General features: G+C 34.3%; 1 protein-coding gene across 4 annotated transcripts in view; it reads left to right on the forward strand.

The window, feature by feature from the left end:
• Positions 1 to 18,906, forward strand: part of HOOK3 (hook microtubule tethering protein 3) — a 122,842-nt gene extending 103,936 nt beyond the window's left edge. For all 4 annotated transcript variants that reach the window (XM_054700941.1, XM_054700942.1, XM_037526172.2 and 1 more), the window contains 8 exons: positions 284 to 424; positions 6,293 to 6,380; positions 10,049 to 10,083; positions 14,201 to 14,283; positions 15,187 to 15,287; positions 16,395 to 16,499; positions 16,649 to 16,720; positions 18,096 to 18,906. In XM_054700941.1, the coding sequence (XP_054556916.1) occupies positions 284 to 424; positions 6,293 to 6,380; positions 10,049 to 10,083; positions 14,201 to 14,283; positions 15,187 to 15,287; positions 16,395 to 16,499; positions 16,649 to 16,720; positions 18,096 to 18,236 (766 nt within the window). In that variant the 3' untranslated portion in view covers positions 18,237 to 18,906. The remainder of the gene's footprint in view (positions 1 to 283; positions 425 to 6,292; positions 6,381 to 10,048; positions 10,084 to 14,200; positions 14,284 to 15,186; positions 15,288 to 16,394; positions 16,500 to 16,648; positions 16,721 to 18,095) is intronic.
• The last annotated feature ends 633 nt before the right edge of the window (positions 18,907 to 19,539 follow it).

The raw sequence follows: 19,539 nt of genomic DNA on the forward strand, positions 1-19,539 counted from the left end.
ATCATTTAAATATTTAAAATCAGAAAAGGAATGGAATTTGGAAACCTCTTTCATTACAAATCATAACATTTGGACTTTCTTTTATCTTTATTCATCCTTAAGAACACATACTTAAGACCTGAAATGTAATGTCTTACCCAGTTGCATTAGGAACTAACTTCTTTTCAAGTACCTTTTCATTTCTATTCTGTATATTAAATCTGTAACTGTGCATAGCTGATTTTTGTTAGCTATATTGTATTAATAATATACCAGATGATAAGTTTTTGTTTTGCTCATTCAGGGAGAAACTTATTCGTCTTCAGCATGAGAATAAGATGTTAAAAATTAACCAAGAGGGTTCAGACAATGAAAAAATTGCCTTGTTGCAGAACCTTCTAGATGATGCAAAGCTACGCACGAGTGAACTGGAGACAGAGAATAGGTAGGAATGGATACTAACTGAAGCAGTTAGCTGCTGTCTTTCTCTGTTTGCCTTGGTTTCTGATTCCTTTAAATAGCAACTGAAGTTGTATTTTGAAATGTGACAATGTGTTATTCGATTTCACTTTAAGAAATAGAATACTTAAGGACAGACTTGCTTGTCCTTGCTATTAAGTGCTGTTTTATAATAGCATTCCTCTCTTTCTCCTTCCTCCTTCTTTCTCTCCACCCTCCTCCTTTTCTTCCCTTTTTTTTTTTTTTTTAATGCTATAACTGTGGTTTACAATACTGTATATGTTTTAGGGGTGAAAGTTCACACTTCTCCAGAACATCGACCACCCACATGCACCACCAAGGCATCCATAATCCTCTACCATATTCCATTTGACCCCTCTCCTCCCTTGTTGCCTTCTCCCCACTCTGCCCATATTCAGATTTCTAGAGTTTTGTTTTGTGTTAGCTTTTTTCCCCCTTTGCTTTGTTTCTCTATATTCCAAACATGAGTGAAATTGTCCAGTATTTGTCTTTCTCCTGATTTATTTTGCTTAGCATAACCAACTCCAGTACTATCCGTGTTGTTGGAAATGGCGGGATTTCATCTTTTTTAGGAGCTGAGTAATATATTGTTTTGGTTAAGATGGACATTTTGACAATGTTAATTCTTTTAACCCATGAGCAAGAATATCTTTCTATTTCTTTGTGTCGCCTTCGATTTCTTCTAATGTCTTACAGTTTTCATTGTACAGGTCTTTAACCTCCTTTGTTAAGTTTATTTCAGATATTTAATTCTTTTTGATGCAGTTGTATTTGTGATTATTTCCTTGATTTCTTTCTTTTCTAGTTTGTTATTTGCATATAGGAATGCAATGAGTTTCTGCATGTTGATTTGATAGCTTGCTATTGACTGTACTAATTTGTTTCAAATCATTTTTTAGGGATTTCTGTGTCTATCATGTCCTCTGCAGATAATGATAGTTTTACTTCTTTATCATCTTGTAGTCCTTTTATTTTTTCTCTTGCCTAGTTGCTCTAGCTATCATTTCCAATACTATGTTGAATAATAGTATGGATAGTGGACATCGTGGTCTTATATCTGATCTTAGCAGAAGAGCATTCAGTTTTTCACCATTATGATGTTGGGTATGTGTTTCTAATATAAAGCCTTTATGTTGAGATATTTCCCATCTGTCTCCATTATTTGAGACTTTATCATAAATAGATGTTGAATCATGTCAAATGCTTTCTCTGTATCTGTTGATCATAGGATTTTTGTCTTTCCTTTTGTTGATGTGGTGAATAACATTGATCCATTTGAGGGTGTTAAGCTATTCCTGTGTCCCTGGAATAAATCTCACTTGATCATGATATATGATACTTTCTATGTGTTGTTGAATTCAGTTTGCCAAGATTTAGTTAAAGATATTTGTATATGTGTTTATCAGGGATATTGGTCTGTGATTTCTTTTTAGTGATATCCTTATTTGCTTTTGGTATTAAAGTGATATGGGCCTCCTAAAATGTGTTTGGAAACCTTTCCCTCTTTATTTCTTCAAGGAATATAATAGCAAAGCCCTGCATTTTCCCTTGATCTAGTTAAAAATACAGAATTAACAATATTTAATCATTAATTTAGGCTTTTGTAACAATTTCAATTTATGTTCATTATTAGACATAATGAATACCTCTTAACATAAAAGGTACCCTGTTTTACAGGCTACTCTTTCAAAGGATCTGTTGGTTGGTATGAGGAAAAGGAAAACAGTAGGATCCATCATAATAAAATTGATTGAACTTTTTTTCCAAATTTGTTGTTTCTTGTGATTCCCCAAAAGGAAATTACTCATCCTATGAATGATTAAATTATGCTGAGACTTTAGAACCTACAAATTTAACCCAGAAATCACATTTTTGCTTGTAAGTCTTTTTTATCATATTGCATTATGCAGTCATTCTAAGCTACTTTAGAAGCAATAGCTTATTCTAGTAACAATGGTAAGGGCTGCTTTTATATTTGTTGTGACTATTGTTTGGTTCTTTTTCTTTCTGGAAATGTTTCATAGAAGCGAAATGTAAGGTATCATTCCTTTTTCTTAGTGTTGTGATGTTCTTTCATATTTGAGAGATAGACATTTTAAATATTAAGTCTTATAGTTTACCATATATTATAAATTCTTTGTTTATTAAGTCTGATTGACTTGGCATTTCCCAGATCTGAGTCAGTCTATGAGTCAAAATTGTTAGGACAATTTTATGTTTCCTGTCCTTCTTCCTGAAGCTTTAATTTTTAAAGTTGCTGAAGTAGAATCAGCAAACAGTCTAAATACCAGAGTAATAATTAGAGCATGGTCAAACATAAATAGAAGAAAAACTTTTTATCAATTCTTAGGAGCATAAACAATTTTTTAAATACCTAGCAAAAGTAAGAAATGGGGGGGCCTCCCTGGTGGCACAAGGGGCTAAGCACTGCACTATGAAGCAATTCGCAGCCTCTACAGCAGGAGTTTGGGTCTGCCAGGGAACAACCCACATGGGCTAACAGACCTCTCCTGTTTCACCCTCTGCTCCCCTCAGCAGTGTATTTCGGTCAGTCTGTTCTGTTCCCCACTCTGTCTCTGGTGAATCCTCTCACCCCACGTATCTCTGGCCTGTACCATGGGCTCTAGTTGCATAAATAAATCTTTAAAAAAAGGGCCTCCCCTGTGGCCTCTGGGCTTTATTTTGGCCCTCTAAAGTCTCCTCCCCTCCCCCCCCTTTTTTTTTTGCAGTGAATCAACACCTACAACTCCTTTTGTAATACTTTGCATTGTTTTGCACAGTCATTGTAACCATTGCTCTTTCTCATCAGAAATAGAATAACTAGTTGACATTTATTCAATACTCATGTATATAGATGAGTAATTACCCCTCAAAGCCCTCTATTATTTATAGCTGTTTACAATTTACTATTGTGTTTGATAAGTTTTATAAGTATATTATTTTGTCCCTACCTTGTTATCATACTAGTTTACAGCATTATACTAACACCAGGAAACCTGTATTTTAATTCCATTGAGTTTTTTTAACTATATGACCTTAAACATAGTTTGCTTACTACCTATATATCATGTTAGAAGGAAAGATTTGTAATAAACCTCCATAGTCCTTTCCAATTAGTTTTCCCCAATATATTAGTCTCTTTTTAAATAATAATACCTATTGACCCTCAAACAATAAAGGGTTAAGAGAAGAGGCATAACAGAATCACTCAGGGGGTTTTTACAAAGTATTTGTGGTCTTGTTCGCTTACCTCTCAGAGTATATCATGATTTCAAGCTCACTTTCTCGCTTATACCTCTCAAAACTATACATTATTAGACTTTGATTAAAATGTCAACTAAATACACTCCTGGAGGAGGAGAAGGAAGGAAGCAGTGATTTGCCTTTATAGAGCTCCTATTTTGGAGCAGGTCCTATGCTGGATAACTTTATATTTTATCTTAGGTAATTCTCTAAACAACCCAGTGAGGGAGCATTATAACCCTCTTATTTTGTTAGGTGAACTTTTTTCATATCTATACACATATATTTGTATAGCTTCATACTTTTGTGTGTTTGTGTGTGTTTGCATTCACACTGCACACATTTGCAAGGAGTTCACATTTTTAACTGTTACATTACTATGTTTGCTTCTTTGTTGCCCATTACTGGACATTTGAATTGTTTTCAGTTCCTTCCAAGGAACATCTTGTTATAGACTGATTATATTTTATGACATTTAACCACCTAGTAGACTTACAGTATCTGTTGACTAGTTAATTTCAAAAATCACTGAGATGTATAGTTGAAAAAGTTTTGTGTCTATTTCCATATTGCTTTCTGAAATGTGGAATAAAATTACAGTGTCAGTAGTAATGTATATACCTCTGTCTCCATATTGAATACGGTGTTTATATAATTCTTCATGGTTGAAAAAGCATTTATCTTTTCTGTTCCTTGATATGAATCACATCAGTTGTTATCGATTAGGTTGTGATTCTAACTAAATTACAGAATATTGATAAGAATTTCTTATAACTCGTTGAGTAAAATATTTCACATTGAATTATCTGATTATTTGGATTCTAAGTATTCATTGCCCTGTTTTGTCCTTTTTTGGGGGCAGTTTGGCTTTTACTGCTACCATTTCACTAAAGTATTTCTTACTTGAACAACTGGTCATCTCTTAACTGGCCTTTCCAGTGAGAGCATTGGAGACTTTTTACATCTTTCTGTTCCATTTATTGTTGATCATTTCACCCTCCCTAAAACTTTTTATTTCATTTCAGCAAAACCCCTCTCTTATATTTCTCCTAATTCTCTGATTGTTCTCCAGGGTGAGATTCCTCTGTCTACCCTTAGGTTGGTGATCTGCCGTGGACCATCTTTGTTCCTCTTCCACCCTTCACATTCTTTCTAGTCAATATTATTTATGCTCATGACTTCAGTTAACTCCTGATGGTTCCCAAATCTGTTCATTCAACTCAGACCTCTCTGTGCTTCAGATGTAGCTAGTTGGCTTTTTGACAGATTTCTCCAAGTACTTAGTTTTCAACAAATACAAAATCAGATCCTTTATATTCCTTTCTTCTTCCTCTTATATCCCCTTCCTCAGTGAATGGTTCTTGGTAGCTCAAACTGAAATCCTGTGGGTTTTTTCATTCTTTTGCCTTTTCAATATATTTTATTTCTTTTTAATAACATCTTCTGTTCTCAACCCAGATCATGTTTCTCTCTTTTTGCAAATGTTCATCATCACCCAAGACCTATGAAACCAAACTGGTTTGCTGCATTTTAACGACCTAGAGAATTATGAAAATCAAGCTTCAGAATCAGCATTATTCAAGACTGGCTAGTTTATTCCATTTCAGCTAATTTTAGGCCAGATTATAATAGGATAAATAACAGATACCTTTGCATTTACACAGGCCATTCTTTCTCTCCTCACTTATTTTTTTTTTTTAAAGATTTATTTATTCATTTACACAAGAACCAGGGTACAGACCAGATGTGTGGGAGGGTGAGAGGATTCACCAGAGACAGAGCAGGGAGCACAACAGGCAGACTGACGAAATACACTGCTGAGGGGAGCAGTGGGCGGGACAGGAGAGGTCTGCCATGCGGGACCCTTGCTGGCTGGCCAGGATCGAACACACGCTGCCTAGGCTGCAGGCAGCTTCACAGCGTGGCGCTCAACCGCCTGCGCCACTGGTGGAGGCCTTCTCACTTATTCTTACCTATGATTCCCAAACTCACTATACCCTCTCATTTTTCTGTGCTCATGACTTTGGGCATACTTAATTCTCTGTGTCAAATCTCTTTACTGACCTTAACCACATAAGTGTTTTCTTTATTGTTCTAGTCTCAATTCATGAAATCCTATCCTAACTCCTCCACACAATTAGGTGCAGTTCTGCTTTCTCTGAGTAGTCTACATTTCTCTTGTATGCTCTATGCACTGTGTTGAAGTATTTACCTCATATTTTATTTGCTTACATTTTCCCTCCCCACTAAATTCCTTGATTGCAGGCATCTTTTAACACTGGTATTGATCTTATTAGTGCCTGATACACATTTTGAATTAAATATATATATTTACATTCATAGTTTACATTTCAGATAGACATGCATAAATATTCCAATTAAAGAAAATATGTCCACCAAAACACTGCATTGCAAATCATCATAGAAATTTCAAACAGCACAAAAAATAACCAGTAAAATATGCTACTGCTACTAAAACATGAGGTTTTGTTTAGCTATTTATACTGTCTCTCTAATCAATAGGACAACCTAAGGAAAAAGACAGAAGTTAAGTCAGAACTTGGAAAATAAATATACATTTGATTTCTAGGTTGGTGAATCAGAGACTTTTAGAAGTACAATCACAAGTTGAAGAACTGCAAAAGTCTTTACAGGATCAAGGCTCAAAAGCAGAAGATGTAAGTTTTAATACGTCCCAACCACCATCCAACAGTTTTACAATGTCAAGAAAACCTTTAACTTTTGTTTTTTACATGATGATCTCTATGAAAATAGTATATAATTATATTGGTTATAGAAAAGAAACTGTTTTCCTTTTACTAACATTCCTTATTAAAAGCGCCAATCTTTTTAAGATTCACTCTGCCAAGAATTAAAAGTTCATATGTAGCTATCAGGTAATGAATTAATTGAGGCTTTATATTTTAAAATCTTCAATTTAATAGTATTCAAAGTATAGGGTTTTCCCCTCTGATCAAAAAAAAAAATTGGATTTACATTTGTAGGACCTCCTGCTCTCTGTGTAAATAGAGCGTATTCTGTACATGCACTTGATAGTATACGGTAGAGCTATGACTATACAGTGCTCAAAAATAATGTAAAGAGGGGGGAAAGCCTAAATTTTAGTAACTGCACATTGCTTCATCCAGTTGAGTTATTTCTGTTTTTCCTATTGCCATTTGATACAAATCCTTTGAGTGTAAACCTGTTTGGTTTGGTTGTTCCCATTGAGGGAGTTGTTTGTTCCCATTGATAGAGTTGTTTGTTTCCATTGATAGAATAATTTTGGAAATCAACTTTAAAACATCACAATACATGCAATGTCATCCAGCCTTATTAACATAAATGGGAATAAAAGCAAAAGCAATCAATAAAGGGTATTCAAACCAGAATATTACTTAAAATCTGAGCATAGTACATAAAACAACACATCAATGACCTAATTTTATGAGTTTCTTAAATGTATATTGAGCTTATATTGATCAGGAGCATGTTCTTTCTAAGACTGGTGGTTTTACAGTCCTTTAAATTAATGTTTTGGTAGTCCATCTTAGATTCCCAATTCCTAAATCGGTCACCAACATTTAAACTACTTTATTCCCTTATGACAACGCAACTAGTTTGAAATGTCATGGTTATTGTTTTAAACATGCTTTTATCTTGAATTCAAAAATACAAAGAGAAAAAAGAAAACCCTCATTAGTTTGTTAAGGTATTAGTAAGCTTGACTGAAGTTGTCTAAGACCAAAAGGGGTAATAGTCCTTAGTTTAGTGAAATCACTACATCCCTTACTCTGCAGCTCATGTAAGCTTCATTTTGGTTTATAAAAGTTGGAAGGAAATGTTTTTTGCTTTGTTATGGTAGAGAGGAGGGGAGGGTGAGTGGTACATAGAAAATAAAACTGATACAATACAGTACCAGCTCACACTTAGTGTTATGGCAATAACCATTGTACTTACTTCTCATACTAGTATTTAAAAATATGTAAAGGGATTTATCCTATGAAAAATAAAATTTATTCTGTAAAAAATAATCTGATTTAAATATTATTGTTAATTCTAATTAAATATGCCGTGTGCCATTACATGCTTTAGAAATGAGGTGCCAAATTTATACAGGACTATTTGCATAATTTAGTCAATTTATTTGACTGTGCAAATAGTAATGATATGTCTTACACTAAAATCTTGGAAATTATCTCAGAGTTCCTTTCTACATATAGAAATATTCAGATAGAAACTTCCCTATTCTAAAGATATGCCTCAGACATAGCTAGTGTGGTAACAAAGATGGAGTTCTTTCTCCAAGCACATTTTTGATGTTCTTGTCTTTTCTCTTTCACTAACCTACAGTGTTGCACCTCAGGAATATGTAATATGTAGAACAACCTGCCAAATGGAACTGGTCCCCTCTGCAGAACAACATAATTTCTGCCTATTTCTGTTAACAATCCACAGTCCTTTCATGTGATCTTAGTCAGAGTAGGATGGTTTGCACATTTTTTTTTATTATTTTTATGTCATTTATTTTTAGCATGGAAGCAGAAAAGCATTGTTATATCCAGTGATATGGATAATTTGGGCTAGCCACAGTATATTAAACTCCAGAGAACGAGACAGAATGAGGAGACCATACATAGAAGAAAGAAAAATGTACATTTTTGAAAAAAAAATTGCATATCTTTTACTTCTATTCATGAATTACTAAATCGTTCCTTCTATTGGCTGCTGTGTTTGCTTCATACTAATATGTCCTCTCTGTCTCTTGGCATGGGTTCTGCTCAAGGCTATTGTAAGTATGGCTTCCTATTCATTTCTTTATAGTGAGCAGTTTTTTTTTTTTAATTTGCACATTGCTGCCATCATCTTTTTTAATTATAAGAATTTTATGCAACATGAACATACCAATCTACTTGGATTATAGGTTTATGTCCATTATAACTAATATACTTAAAGGATATAAAAAAACAAATACAGCTAAAAAGAATTATGCTCTTTTTTTTTCCTCCATCTCATTCCTGCTCTGTCCCGTTATTACAATTAGTTCATTTTTGACAAAATAATTTAAAACTTGCTTCCTGTCACACTTGAGCCTCCTCCTGCCACAAACTTTGTGGTGACAGTCTTCAGTGGGAGAGCATTGTAGCACAGGAAGCGTGGAAGTGGAGATCATGCGCAGAATTTGAACGCTGGCAGACCTATGGTTTAATTTTGGATCTGCTGCTGAATGTCCCCTCAACCCCACCTCCTTCAGCCATCAGATGGGCTAATGCTACTCAGTATTGAGCAGTTGGCATGAGACAATGTCTATGACGTTCTGTAGTGTGGTGGCTGGTATATTAAGTAATTATTGTATTTTGAATTATTTCGAAGTTAAAATTAATTTTGCTAGTGCCTAACATAAGTATAAAGTCAAAGTTCAGATATTTAAAAAGTATTCATATTATCCTTTTACTAGAAAATTAAAGGGATCGTTTTTTGTTTTTTGAGGAAAGCACTGATAGAGGACATTGTGGTCCACTGATATGTAGTTGTCATGCTGAACAAAGAAATATTGAAATACTGCTGAGCTATGTTAGAATTAACTTGAATAAACAATAATGTGATCATCAATAAGATGACTGAAAATCAAAGAATTAGTATGAGGACATTTTTCATATCAATGATATTGAGCTGTAAGACTTTTAATTCAGTGTCATTCAATTAATTAATCATTTACTTCAAAATGAAATGTTTCATAAAATTCATTAATGATATGTACCCTATGAGTATAAGTTTTATGAAACCTAGTTGTCTTGTATAGAATATCATTATTATTTATGTTTATTTTAGAGCAAATCTGATCTTTTCAGGAGACTTTTTTTTCAATGCTCAGAGCTGCATTCTTCAGCATATTAAATTCTTTACACATAACATTTGTCATATTCTCATATCATCAAATAAATTATTTACAAGCTGTGCATACTCAAAAATCTCTAAGTTAAGCATATATTGAAAATGAGTCCCGATTTCATTATGATACAAGGAAAACAATATAGTAGATAAAAATTGTCTTAGGAAAGTCTGTTTTTATTAGCATTCTACCTACCTCTTGAGTCCAGGTCTATACATAAATGACTTTAATTCATTTCCTTGACTATATATAGAAAATTCAAATATGCAGCTTTTGGGTATTTTTTACTGATTAGATACTCTTCCTTATGAAAGAAATGAACTCAGATACATTGTGTGTTTGAGCTTTTGTACTAGAGAACTTATTGAGGATGCTCTCCCCATTAGTTATTACTATTAATTTTTAATAACTAAAATATTATGTAATAATCTATTTTTTATTTTCCATTTTCAGTCTGTTCTTCTAAAAAAGAAGCTGGAAGAACATCTGTAAGTATAAAAATTAATTTCATTCTTATATTACCTGGTGAAACAAGTGTTTTATGTTAAGTGGCTACAGAGTTTCTAGGCAATGGCATGGGTAATCCTAAAGAAATCAAACTTAAGATATTTTAGGGTCTCCCCTGGTGGCACAGGCCGTTGAGCGCCGCACTGTGAAGCTGTCTGCAGCCTCTGCAGCACCTGTTCCATCCTGGCCAGCCAGTGAGGGTCCCACATGGCGAAGCAGACCTCGCCTGTCTCGCCCACTGCTCCCCTCAGCAGTGTATTTCATCAGTCTGCCTGTTCTGTTCCCTGCTCTGACTCTGGTGAATCCTCTCACCCTCCCATGCATCTGGCTGGTACCCCAGTTCTTGTATAAATAAATAAATAAATCTTTTTTTTAAAAAATCAAACAAGATATTTTAATAGTGTCTAAAAAGTCATCTCCACTCAAGGCCCTCAAAGCAAAACAATTACTTATTTAGAACTATTTTCTCAAATGGGATTCCAGGGTTTTGTATCTTCACGATGGGAGTTTGAGACACAAGATCAGGCATCAGGGACTTTTTTCTATAAAATGCCCGACAGAATTAGGCTTGTAAGCCAGGGTCTGTGTCACACCAGTCAGCTCTGTGATTGTCACTTGGAAGCAGCTATCAGTTATACATAGACTGATGTGACTGTGTTCTAATAAAACTAAATACAAAAACAAGCATCATGGTGAATTTGACCCATAGATTGTAGTTTGCCAGCTCTTAAGCATGACCAGCTGAATCTTCCTTTTTAAATAAAATTTTTAAAAAGTGTTACACAGCTTGGGGCCTCCCCGGTGGCGCAGCGGTTGAGCACTGGGTTGCGAAGCCGCCCGCAGCCTCTGCAGCGCCGGTTCGATCCCCGGCTGCTCCCGGGCCTCCGGAGGAGGGTCCCACATGGTGCGCAGACCTCTCCTGCCGCCCGCTGCTCCCCTCAGCAGTGTACTTCGGTCCTTCTGCCTGCTCTGCCCCCTGCTCTGGCTCTGGTGAATTCTCTCACCCTCCCGCCCTTCTGACTGTACCCAGTGCTTGTATAAATGAATGAATAAATAAATAAATAAAATACAAAAAAAAAAAAAAAGTGTTACACAGCTTGTCAGTAGCAGATTTTTGAACACTTCTTTGAATTGCAAACATCTGAACATGACTTTAATCTAGAAGATGAAACTTCTAAATATTACATATTTTCTCATGAAAAAAAAATCTTCATCTTTATGTTTAGCTGAGTTGACTATATGAGGAATGTTTTGGATTTTTTTTTTTTGCAACCAGTAACAACTTTAATCTCTCCTAACACTTTCTAGCAAACTGTTGGACATATTCAATGCATATGAAATATAGGGTGACCATGAATTGCTAGCCTGTTAAAATATTATAGTGTTACACTGTAGTGAACCAGACATCCTTAGTATTACAGAGATCATTTTGTCTTGTTTTTCTGTGATTGGAAAGAAATTCTGTTGTCTGACAGTTTGCCCCACTCTATCCATTTTTTTAATGTGGAAAAAGTGAGATAACACCTACTAACTGACCCTTGCTGACAAGTCTAACAGTGAGCAGAGTTTTAATGTATTAGAAGAACAGAAAATGTTTCCTACAGCCATTGTGCATTTACCTCAAACTGGAATTCAGTCCTGAATTTGGTCTCTGTAGGATACTGTATTTCACAAAACTGACTATTACTATGTGTTCAATCTTATACATGGTAAAAAAAAAAAAAATCTTAACTAAAACTAATTTATTCATGAAAATGAAGCCTGTATTCACTTGCTGTCATTGCCACAACAAATTACAACAGCAGGGTAGCTAAAGACAGAAATTTATTCTCCAATAGTTCTTAAGACTGTAAAACTGGTTCTTCCCAAAGATTCTCAGGGATAATCTATTCCCTATATCTCTTCTAACTTGGGCTGCGAGCAACCCTTAATGCTCCTTGGCTCGTAGCTACTTTGTTCCACACTATTCAAATGACCTTCTTCTTTCATTATGGCTTCCTTACAAAGATTCCAGTTACTGGATTTAAGGCCCACTCTAATTAGATCTACAAACACTATATTTCTAAATAATGTCTCATTCACAGTTACTGGGACTTAGTACTGCAACATATCTTTTTTGGGAGTCACAATTCTCAACCCACAATTGGGCCCATAGACATCTCAAAAGATGATTATTCACATCTAAGTTTACAACTAAAGTGAACACCATCTTACATCAAATAGGTAAAATTTCAGAAACTGTCATACTAAGTATTGCCAAACATGTTGAATAGTGATGTTTTTAATCCATTACAGTTGTAAGAGCTTACTTAGTAAATTTGAGTGTGTCCATACTCTGTGACCCACTGGTACCACTCTCCCCTATAATTACGCTAGGTTCCTAGAGGTGCTGTTGTCCACATAGTATGAGAAGACTTATGTGTTTGTAATCACAGAAAGATAGAAATAGTACAAATACCACCAGCTATAAAATGATAATGTGTGGTATAGTCTAACAGTAGAACACTATATAGTGGTAAAAATGTATAAACGAGGGCTAACCTATCAACATATGTGATGCTAACGAACATAATGTTAAGTAAAAAATTGAAGTCATGGAACAATGTGTTTAATATAATTAATGTATTGAATAAAAATTGAGCACAATTAAGCAATATTATTCTTTAGGATGCATACAAAGATCCATTACAAAAATCACAAGAATGAGTAAGATTCTGGGTCTTCATTACCTCCGGGAAAGGGGATAGAAACACATAGCACTTTCTAGGATAGTTAATTTCATGACATATTTTCTCAATGGGCTTAGATTTTCTTATTCTTTAAACTGTGTAAATTTATTTTGTGTGTATGCATACCTTCAGAAATGAATTTGTTGAAAAGGAAAAAGATACATTAAAATATTATGCATAAAAAGACCAGAAATAAGACATTAAAAGGATCTACTTTCTCTTTAGTCATTTTTTTCTTTTCCAATTTTTTCCAGCCTTATTTCCCCCGCATATTACAGAATGCCATACTAAATAAATATATTAGGAGAAATACACAAATTATGTAAATAGCAGAGGAAAAATTATGTTCAGTTAATGCATTTTTATACATTGTATTGGAATGTAATTTATATACAGTGAAGTGCCCAAAATCTAAGTTCCTAAGCCTACAACTTGATGAATGTTTTCCTGCATACATAAGTAACTCAGAATAGTTCTAGCAACCCACCAAAATTCCTCAGTCCTCCTTCTGTTGATTGATTGCATCCCCAAAGCTGACCTCTGTCACCTTTCATTAGGTTTGATACTTCTCGACTTCAAATAGAATCAGGCAGTATTATCCTTCAGTGTCTGAATTCCCTTTATTGAACATATTTCTGTAAAATCTAGCCATGTGGTTGTATGTATCGATTTAATCTTTATTTTCGGTGTCTAGTGTTCTTTCTTATTTTTGGAATTTTTTTTTGTTAAAGATTTATTTTTTATTTATTCATGAATGTAAGAGCTGGGGTGTAGGCCAGAGGTACAGGGGTGGGGAGGGATGAGAGGATTTACCAGAGACAGAGTGGGAACCGAGTAGATCTACTGAAATACACTGCTGAGGGGAGAAGCTGGTGAGACAGGAGAGATTTGCTGCTCCATGTGGGTTAGCTCCATGGCTGGGGACGAAACTCTTGGATGCAGTGGCTGCTGATAGCTTCATAGTACTGAGGCTTAACAACCCTTGCGCCACCAGGGAGGCCCTTTTTTAGAACTTTTACTTTCTTTGCAATAAGATTTTGCATTATGCATTATAAACCCTCTGCAAAGTTTTTAATTTTTATAATATCCCATTCCTAGAACAGAAAATAAAAATCATTAAGCTTGTTTATCCTCTTGTGCATGTTTATGTAAAAGAAATGACTGCTGATATTTCAGGCTGAGGTTTTATCTCTGATTTTTAATTATTTTAGAAAAATATTAAATTTATGTTGGGATTAGTCTTTTTATCTTTGTTTCATAGCATTTGTATTTTATGCAATTCTAAGAATAAACAACTTAGCTCTTTCATTTGAAGTGGAAAAAATGCAAAACTGTAGTCAGTGACACAGTGTTACATATTTTCTCACAGGGAGAAGCTGCATGAAGCCAATAATGAATTGCAGAAGAAGAGAGCTATTATCGAAGACCTCGAACCAAGATTTAACAACAGCTGTGAGTTATCCTAATTAGCATAGTTCTAAATTGGTTATCACAGTGATAATGAATTTAAATAAAATTGGTTTTTTTAGAAGTAGGCCCTGTTACATATTCTAGCAATGAAAGAATTTGCCTTATTTATAGGAAATGTATATAATCATTTTTACAGTATTTGTAAAATTTCTGGTTATAGTTGTTTTTCTCTCAACTGTGAATGTGAATGAATACTTTATGAAATTGTTTTCATAAAGTAGTTCCATATAAAGTTAGCTAAATTCCTCTAATAATATTTATACATATAAGTAACTTGAATTCATTTTTTTGGTGTTGAGTTGGGAGCAAGACATAGACTTATACCTTTTTTGTAGTGTTTTATAGTAAAATATACTTAACATACAAATGACCACTTTCATTTCTAAGTACACAGTGCAGCGGCATTAAGTACATCCACATTGTTGTGCAACCACCGTCCATCTCCAGAACTTTTTCATCATCCCAAACTGAAACTCAGCACCAATAAACAGTAACTCCTCACTCTCACTTCCCTCCCCATCGTATCATAGCCACTGCCTTACTTTCTCTGTGACTTTGACTATTCTCAGTAACTCATATAAGTGGAATCATATGATATTCATCCTTTTATGTCTGTCTTCTTTCATTCAGCGTGATGTTTTTCATTTTCATTTAGTGTAATACCTCTACCTTGTATCATGTATCAGAAAAAGCTGAACATTGGCTTATATGCATATCCCATGGCTTCTTCCTCCATGGATACTTTTTATTTTGTACATTTCCATACTCAAGTTTTTGTTTATAAGGAAAACTTTATTTATGTATTTATTATTTTGTCAGTTAAAAGGTTTTAAAAGTTGCTATAATCTTTAAAAATATATTTTTTTTTTACTGTCTCATCTGTAGCCTTAAAAATCGAAGAATTGCAAGAAGCTTTACGGAAGAAAGAAGAGGAAATGAAACAAATGGAAGAGCGATATAAAAAATACTTAGAGAAAGCCAAAAGTGTAAGTATGAATTTGTGGGCAACTCACTCCACTTTCTGATCATGTTTTACTGATGTCCCAAGATATGGTGTGTATCTAGTGACTTTTGATGCAGAGTTATCAGGAGAACAACTAGCAAGAGGAAAATTAGACCTCCCTGTTGGTTCCCAGGAAAATGAGATTATTGGAACAAGTTAAAGAGTACCTTTAGGAAGTCATCAGATAAAGCCAGAATTTGGGATAAAAGTCACTCTTAATGAAAAACAAAAATTGTCAATGAAGTGTGGGGGAGCACAAGAATCTGTTCAAATTTAAGGAACCTGAAGAGACCTAAGTGCCAAATTCAGTGTGTTAATCTTTGAGTTCTGGATTGGGGGCAAAAGAGGAGATTATAGAAGACATTTTGGAGATACCTCTAGAAAGGTGGATTTGGACTGAATAGTGGTGATTTATAGCATTGTCTGTTTTCTTGTAGATAATGATATTGTCACTATATGTGATTGTCCTTAGTATCAGGAGATGCATGTTGAAATACTTAAGGGTTGATATTATAAGGACTGCTGAATATTAAAATAGTCTATTGTGTGTGTACATGGGGATATCTGTGTGTAGAACTCCAATGTAGCAGTGGAGCATTTGGTGAATCGGGATTAAAGGATTCTATTATTCTTTTCTTTCAAGTTTCCTACAGATTTCATCCTTTTTTGATAGTAAAAGTACTGGTACTAAAAACCAAAATGACCCTTCCCAGAAGACCTTTAGTTGACCAGAGAGAATTGCATCACATGCCCATGCCTCCACCAAGCCATGGGGAGAGGGAGTGGGGTCACAATGAAAGACTTGTAAGCCATCTGGACCTCCAAGTACAAGTCTGGTCAGAGGCAAAGTGCTCACTGAACTGAATACGAGAAAAGGAAAAGGAAAGACAGTGATATGATTTATTAATATTAAGCCAGAATTACTTCTATAATTGATTCTTTCACATTTTATATAATTAAAATTTGCAACAATTGAATGTTATTTCATATATTCAAATTTTAAATTATCCTTTTTAAGAACTGTTTCCATAAATTGTATGTTCTTTTAAGTTTGAGGCTTTTAATTTTTTTCTATTATTACTTTTCACAGGTTATCCGTACTTTAGACCCTAAACAGAATCAAGGAGCAGCACCAGAAATACAGGCTCTTAAAAATCAACTCCAGGAACGAGATCGACTGTTCCATTCATTAGAGGTGGCTGTCTTTACTATATGATGTTTGATTTTTGATTCTTTCCTAGGAAACTTGCTATAAAGAATTGTACCTATGAATTTAGATAGTTAATTATGGTTATTTTATAGATATTGAATTGTTTTTCACCCTTATATGTGCTTGTTTTTTAGAAAGAATATGAGAAAACGAAGAGTCAACGAGAAATGGAAGAGAAATACATTGTTAGTGCCTGGTACAATATGGTAAGAAAATAACACTTCAAAAGCTATTTCAAAGTGCAATGAATATGTATTATCATACTCCTTTTACTATAAAAGTAATTCCACCAAATGAATCTGAAAGTAATTGCTATTTTAACTCACACTAACAAAACCTTAATGCTAACTTTACAACTAAAAGCAGACCTAAGAACCACCATAAATAGGATTGTTGCATTTTGAACTCATTATTATTCCTAGAGGTTAGAAAGATAAGTGGCATTTTAATTTTTCACTGGAACCACTTTATTATAGGGGAAAGAGACTTCAATAACACCTAAACACAAACGCAGTAGCTTTTATTTTGTGGGACTATTCCAGTGCCTTTTGGGAGTAGGTAGTTATAATGAGGATGATTTAATTCTCTCTTGGGATTTGAAAAATGCTCATGGTATTAGATCCTGAACCACTAAAGATTTTGAAATGGAATTTTCCAACAACAACAAAAAAAAAGCCTTAAAAGTATTGCAGGGGAAAATGAATTAGCAACTTTCTGGGTTTCAGTAAGGTTGTCTACCTATGAAAAGCAGTGGATTTTGAAGAATGTTGTACTTTCTTTGCTATTTTTTTTTCCCTAGATTTTTTTTGCCTTATTCTTAGTTCTTCTTAGTAAGACCTAAGGGGAAATGTGTCAGAACGACACACTTTACTGTACCTAATCATTCTCAGTGTTTCTCTGGCTGGGTTCTTCGGCTGAATTATTAAATCATTACCAGAACCACTTTTTCCTGATCTACTTATAGACTTGTCCTTGTTTTAGTGCCTCCCCCAGCCCAGGTGTCTTCCCTCCAGTTAAGGTGCTCTGGGCCCTGCAACTGAGGTTCCTCTCACCTATAAGCTAGTAGGCCATCCTTCTCCAGTCTTCAAGAAAGACCCCTTGCCCTCAGTTGGGCCCTCTGTTGTGGGATGTCAGGAAGTGTTCTTAATTTGTTTGAGAATGCAAGTCTGCCTGAGGTGAAGAAAAACAGCGTAGTGGTATGTATTTCATGTAGTGTGGTGTTCCACATTAAGAAACAAGTGCTTTTGTGTTTTCCCTTTGCAAATAAATGTCTTGAATCAACTGCTACCAATCAATTGCACTTTTTTCTTGGAAAATCACTACACTTGATTGAATGGGAAGTGTGTAATATATGCCAAAATATATTTCCAGTTACTGTAAATTCAGAAAATTTAACTAATTTTTCCAAAGGAAGATTTGGAGTGGTTGGATCTAAATGTCAAGATTTTAATCTGTAATGAGCAGTATTAACATTCTAAATTGTGCCTTATGTTGCGGTATAATAAATTCTGCATGATGAAACTCTCTTTTATGAGAATGTTCCACTGGTTTTTTGTTGATTACTTTTTTTTTCTGTTATAGGGAATGACTCTGCACAAAAGGGCAGCTGAAGATAGGCTTGCTAGTACAGGTTCAGGGCAGTCATTTCTGGCTAGGCAAAGACAGGCAACCAGCGCAAGAAGATCATACCCGGGCCATGTCCAACCAGCCACAGCAAGGTAGACAAGTCTTGCCATTAGAACAAATCACCCTGCATTCAAAGCATACTTCTGTTACATATAACATTTCAGGAAATTCAGCCAGCTTTTATTTTGTCTCTACTTTATGTTAATATTTAGTTGTTTCTCCTTGAGGACTTTTTCTCTCCCTTATCTATAATGTTTTCATTCTTGATCATTTATTGTGTAGTCTTTTCAGTTCCTTTTAATGTGCCAAAAATTTTTAAATGCCCAATTAAAAGTGTTGTATGATAGTGTAGTACTTTTCTTTGTATGAAAATGTCCTTTCCCCATTGGTGTAGGCTTTGTAATGAATTAGATTTTCTGCCAATAATTGGTATACAATTTATATTCTTTATTGTGCCTCTGTGTTATCATGCTTTATAAGAATGTCTTTGTTTAAAGGAAATTAATCTTTTTATGATGTATTAATCTGTGTTTTCAATTGTTTTCCAAATGCACTTCAAATAACTTGCATATTTACTATATAAAATGGTTGGCAAGTATACTTTTTGCAAAGACAAATACATTGGCTGAGGTGCTAATCAAATCTTACCTGAGGCACCTGATAGACTTACTTAGAGGGGAAAAATGAGTTTTCACATTGTTTTATAGGAAATTAAATTTGTCTGAAAATTTGGACTTTTTTAACATCATCAATACATAGAATTTCATTATTTCCTGCTAGTTTGCTGGTAGAAGTGAATGCATTGTTTATTTTGAGGGGAAATTAACAGAAGAAAAAATAAGGCAGTGCATTAATTTTTTTATTGTTTTGCAGTATCACTGTAATTGATCAAATTCTAGCAATGTGGCTGACATTAATAACTTCAGTTGCCTGTCACATAAAAGATTTACTTTCCCATACTTAAAAGTAACAGTCTTCTTACCTTTTGGGCAACTACCTTGTTGACTTGCATCTTACTTATTTTACTTTTTCTTTAATATAATCCCTTCTATTTCCCAATAATTCCTAACAGTTAACATCCTAATATTAGTCTTTAAGATCGTTAAGTAACTTCTTGTATGTGATGTTCTGACATATCTCTTTTACATTTTTTTCCTAATTCTATGTGTTAGACCAAGAATTTGTTACTGAATAGAATCTCTTGGGTATTTGGTTGCCTCAAAGTGCTTAGATTTGTTGACAGATTGTAAACCATGTTTATGTATATTAATGAATGACTGTCAAGTAAAGTAACGATCATAAAGCACTTTGACTATATTAGGTGCTATATAAATGCAAAATATTATTCATTGGAAAATGAAATGCCTCTGCCTAACTTTCCATATTGTCTAAGCATATG

The sequence above is a fragment of the Talpa occidentalis genome, unplaced genomic scaffold (assembly GCF_014898055.3).
Source record: "Talpa occidentalis isolate TD23 unplaced genomic scaffold, MPIMG_talOcc4v2.1 talOcc4.4, whole genome shotgun sequence".
Lineage (NCBI taxonomy): Eukaryota > Metazoa > Chordata > Mammalia > Eulipotyphla > Talpidae > Talpa > Talpa occidentalis.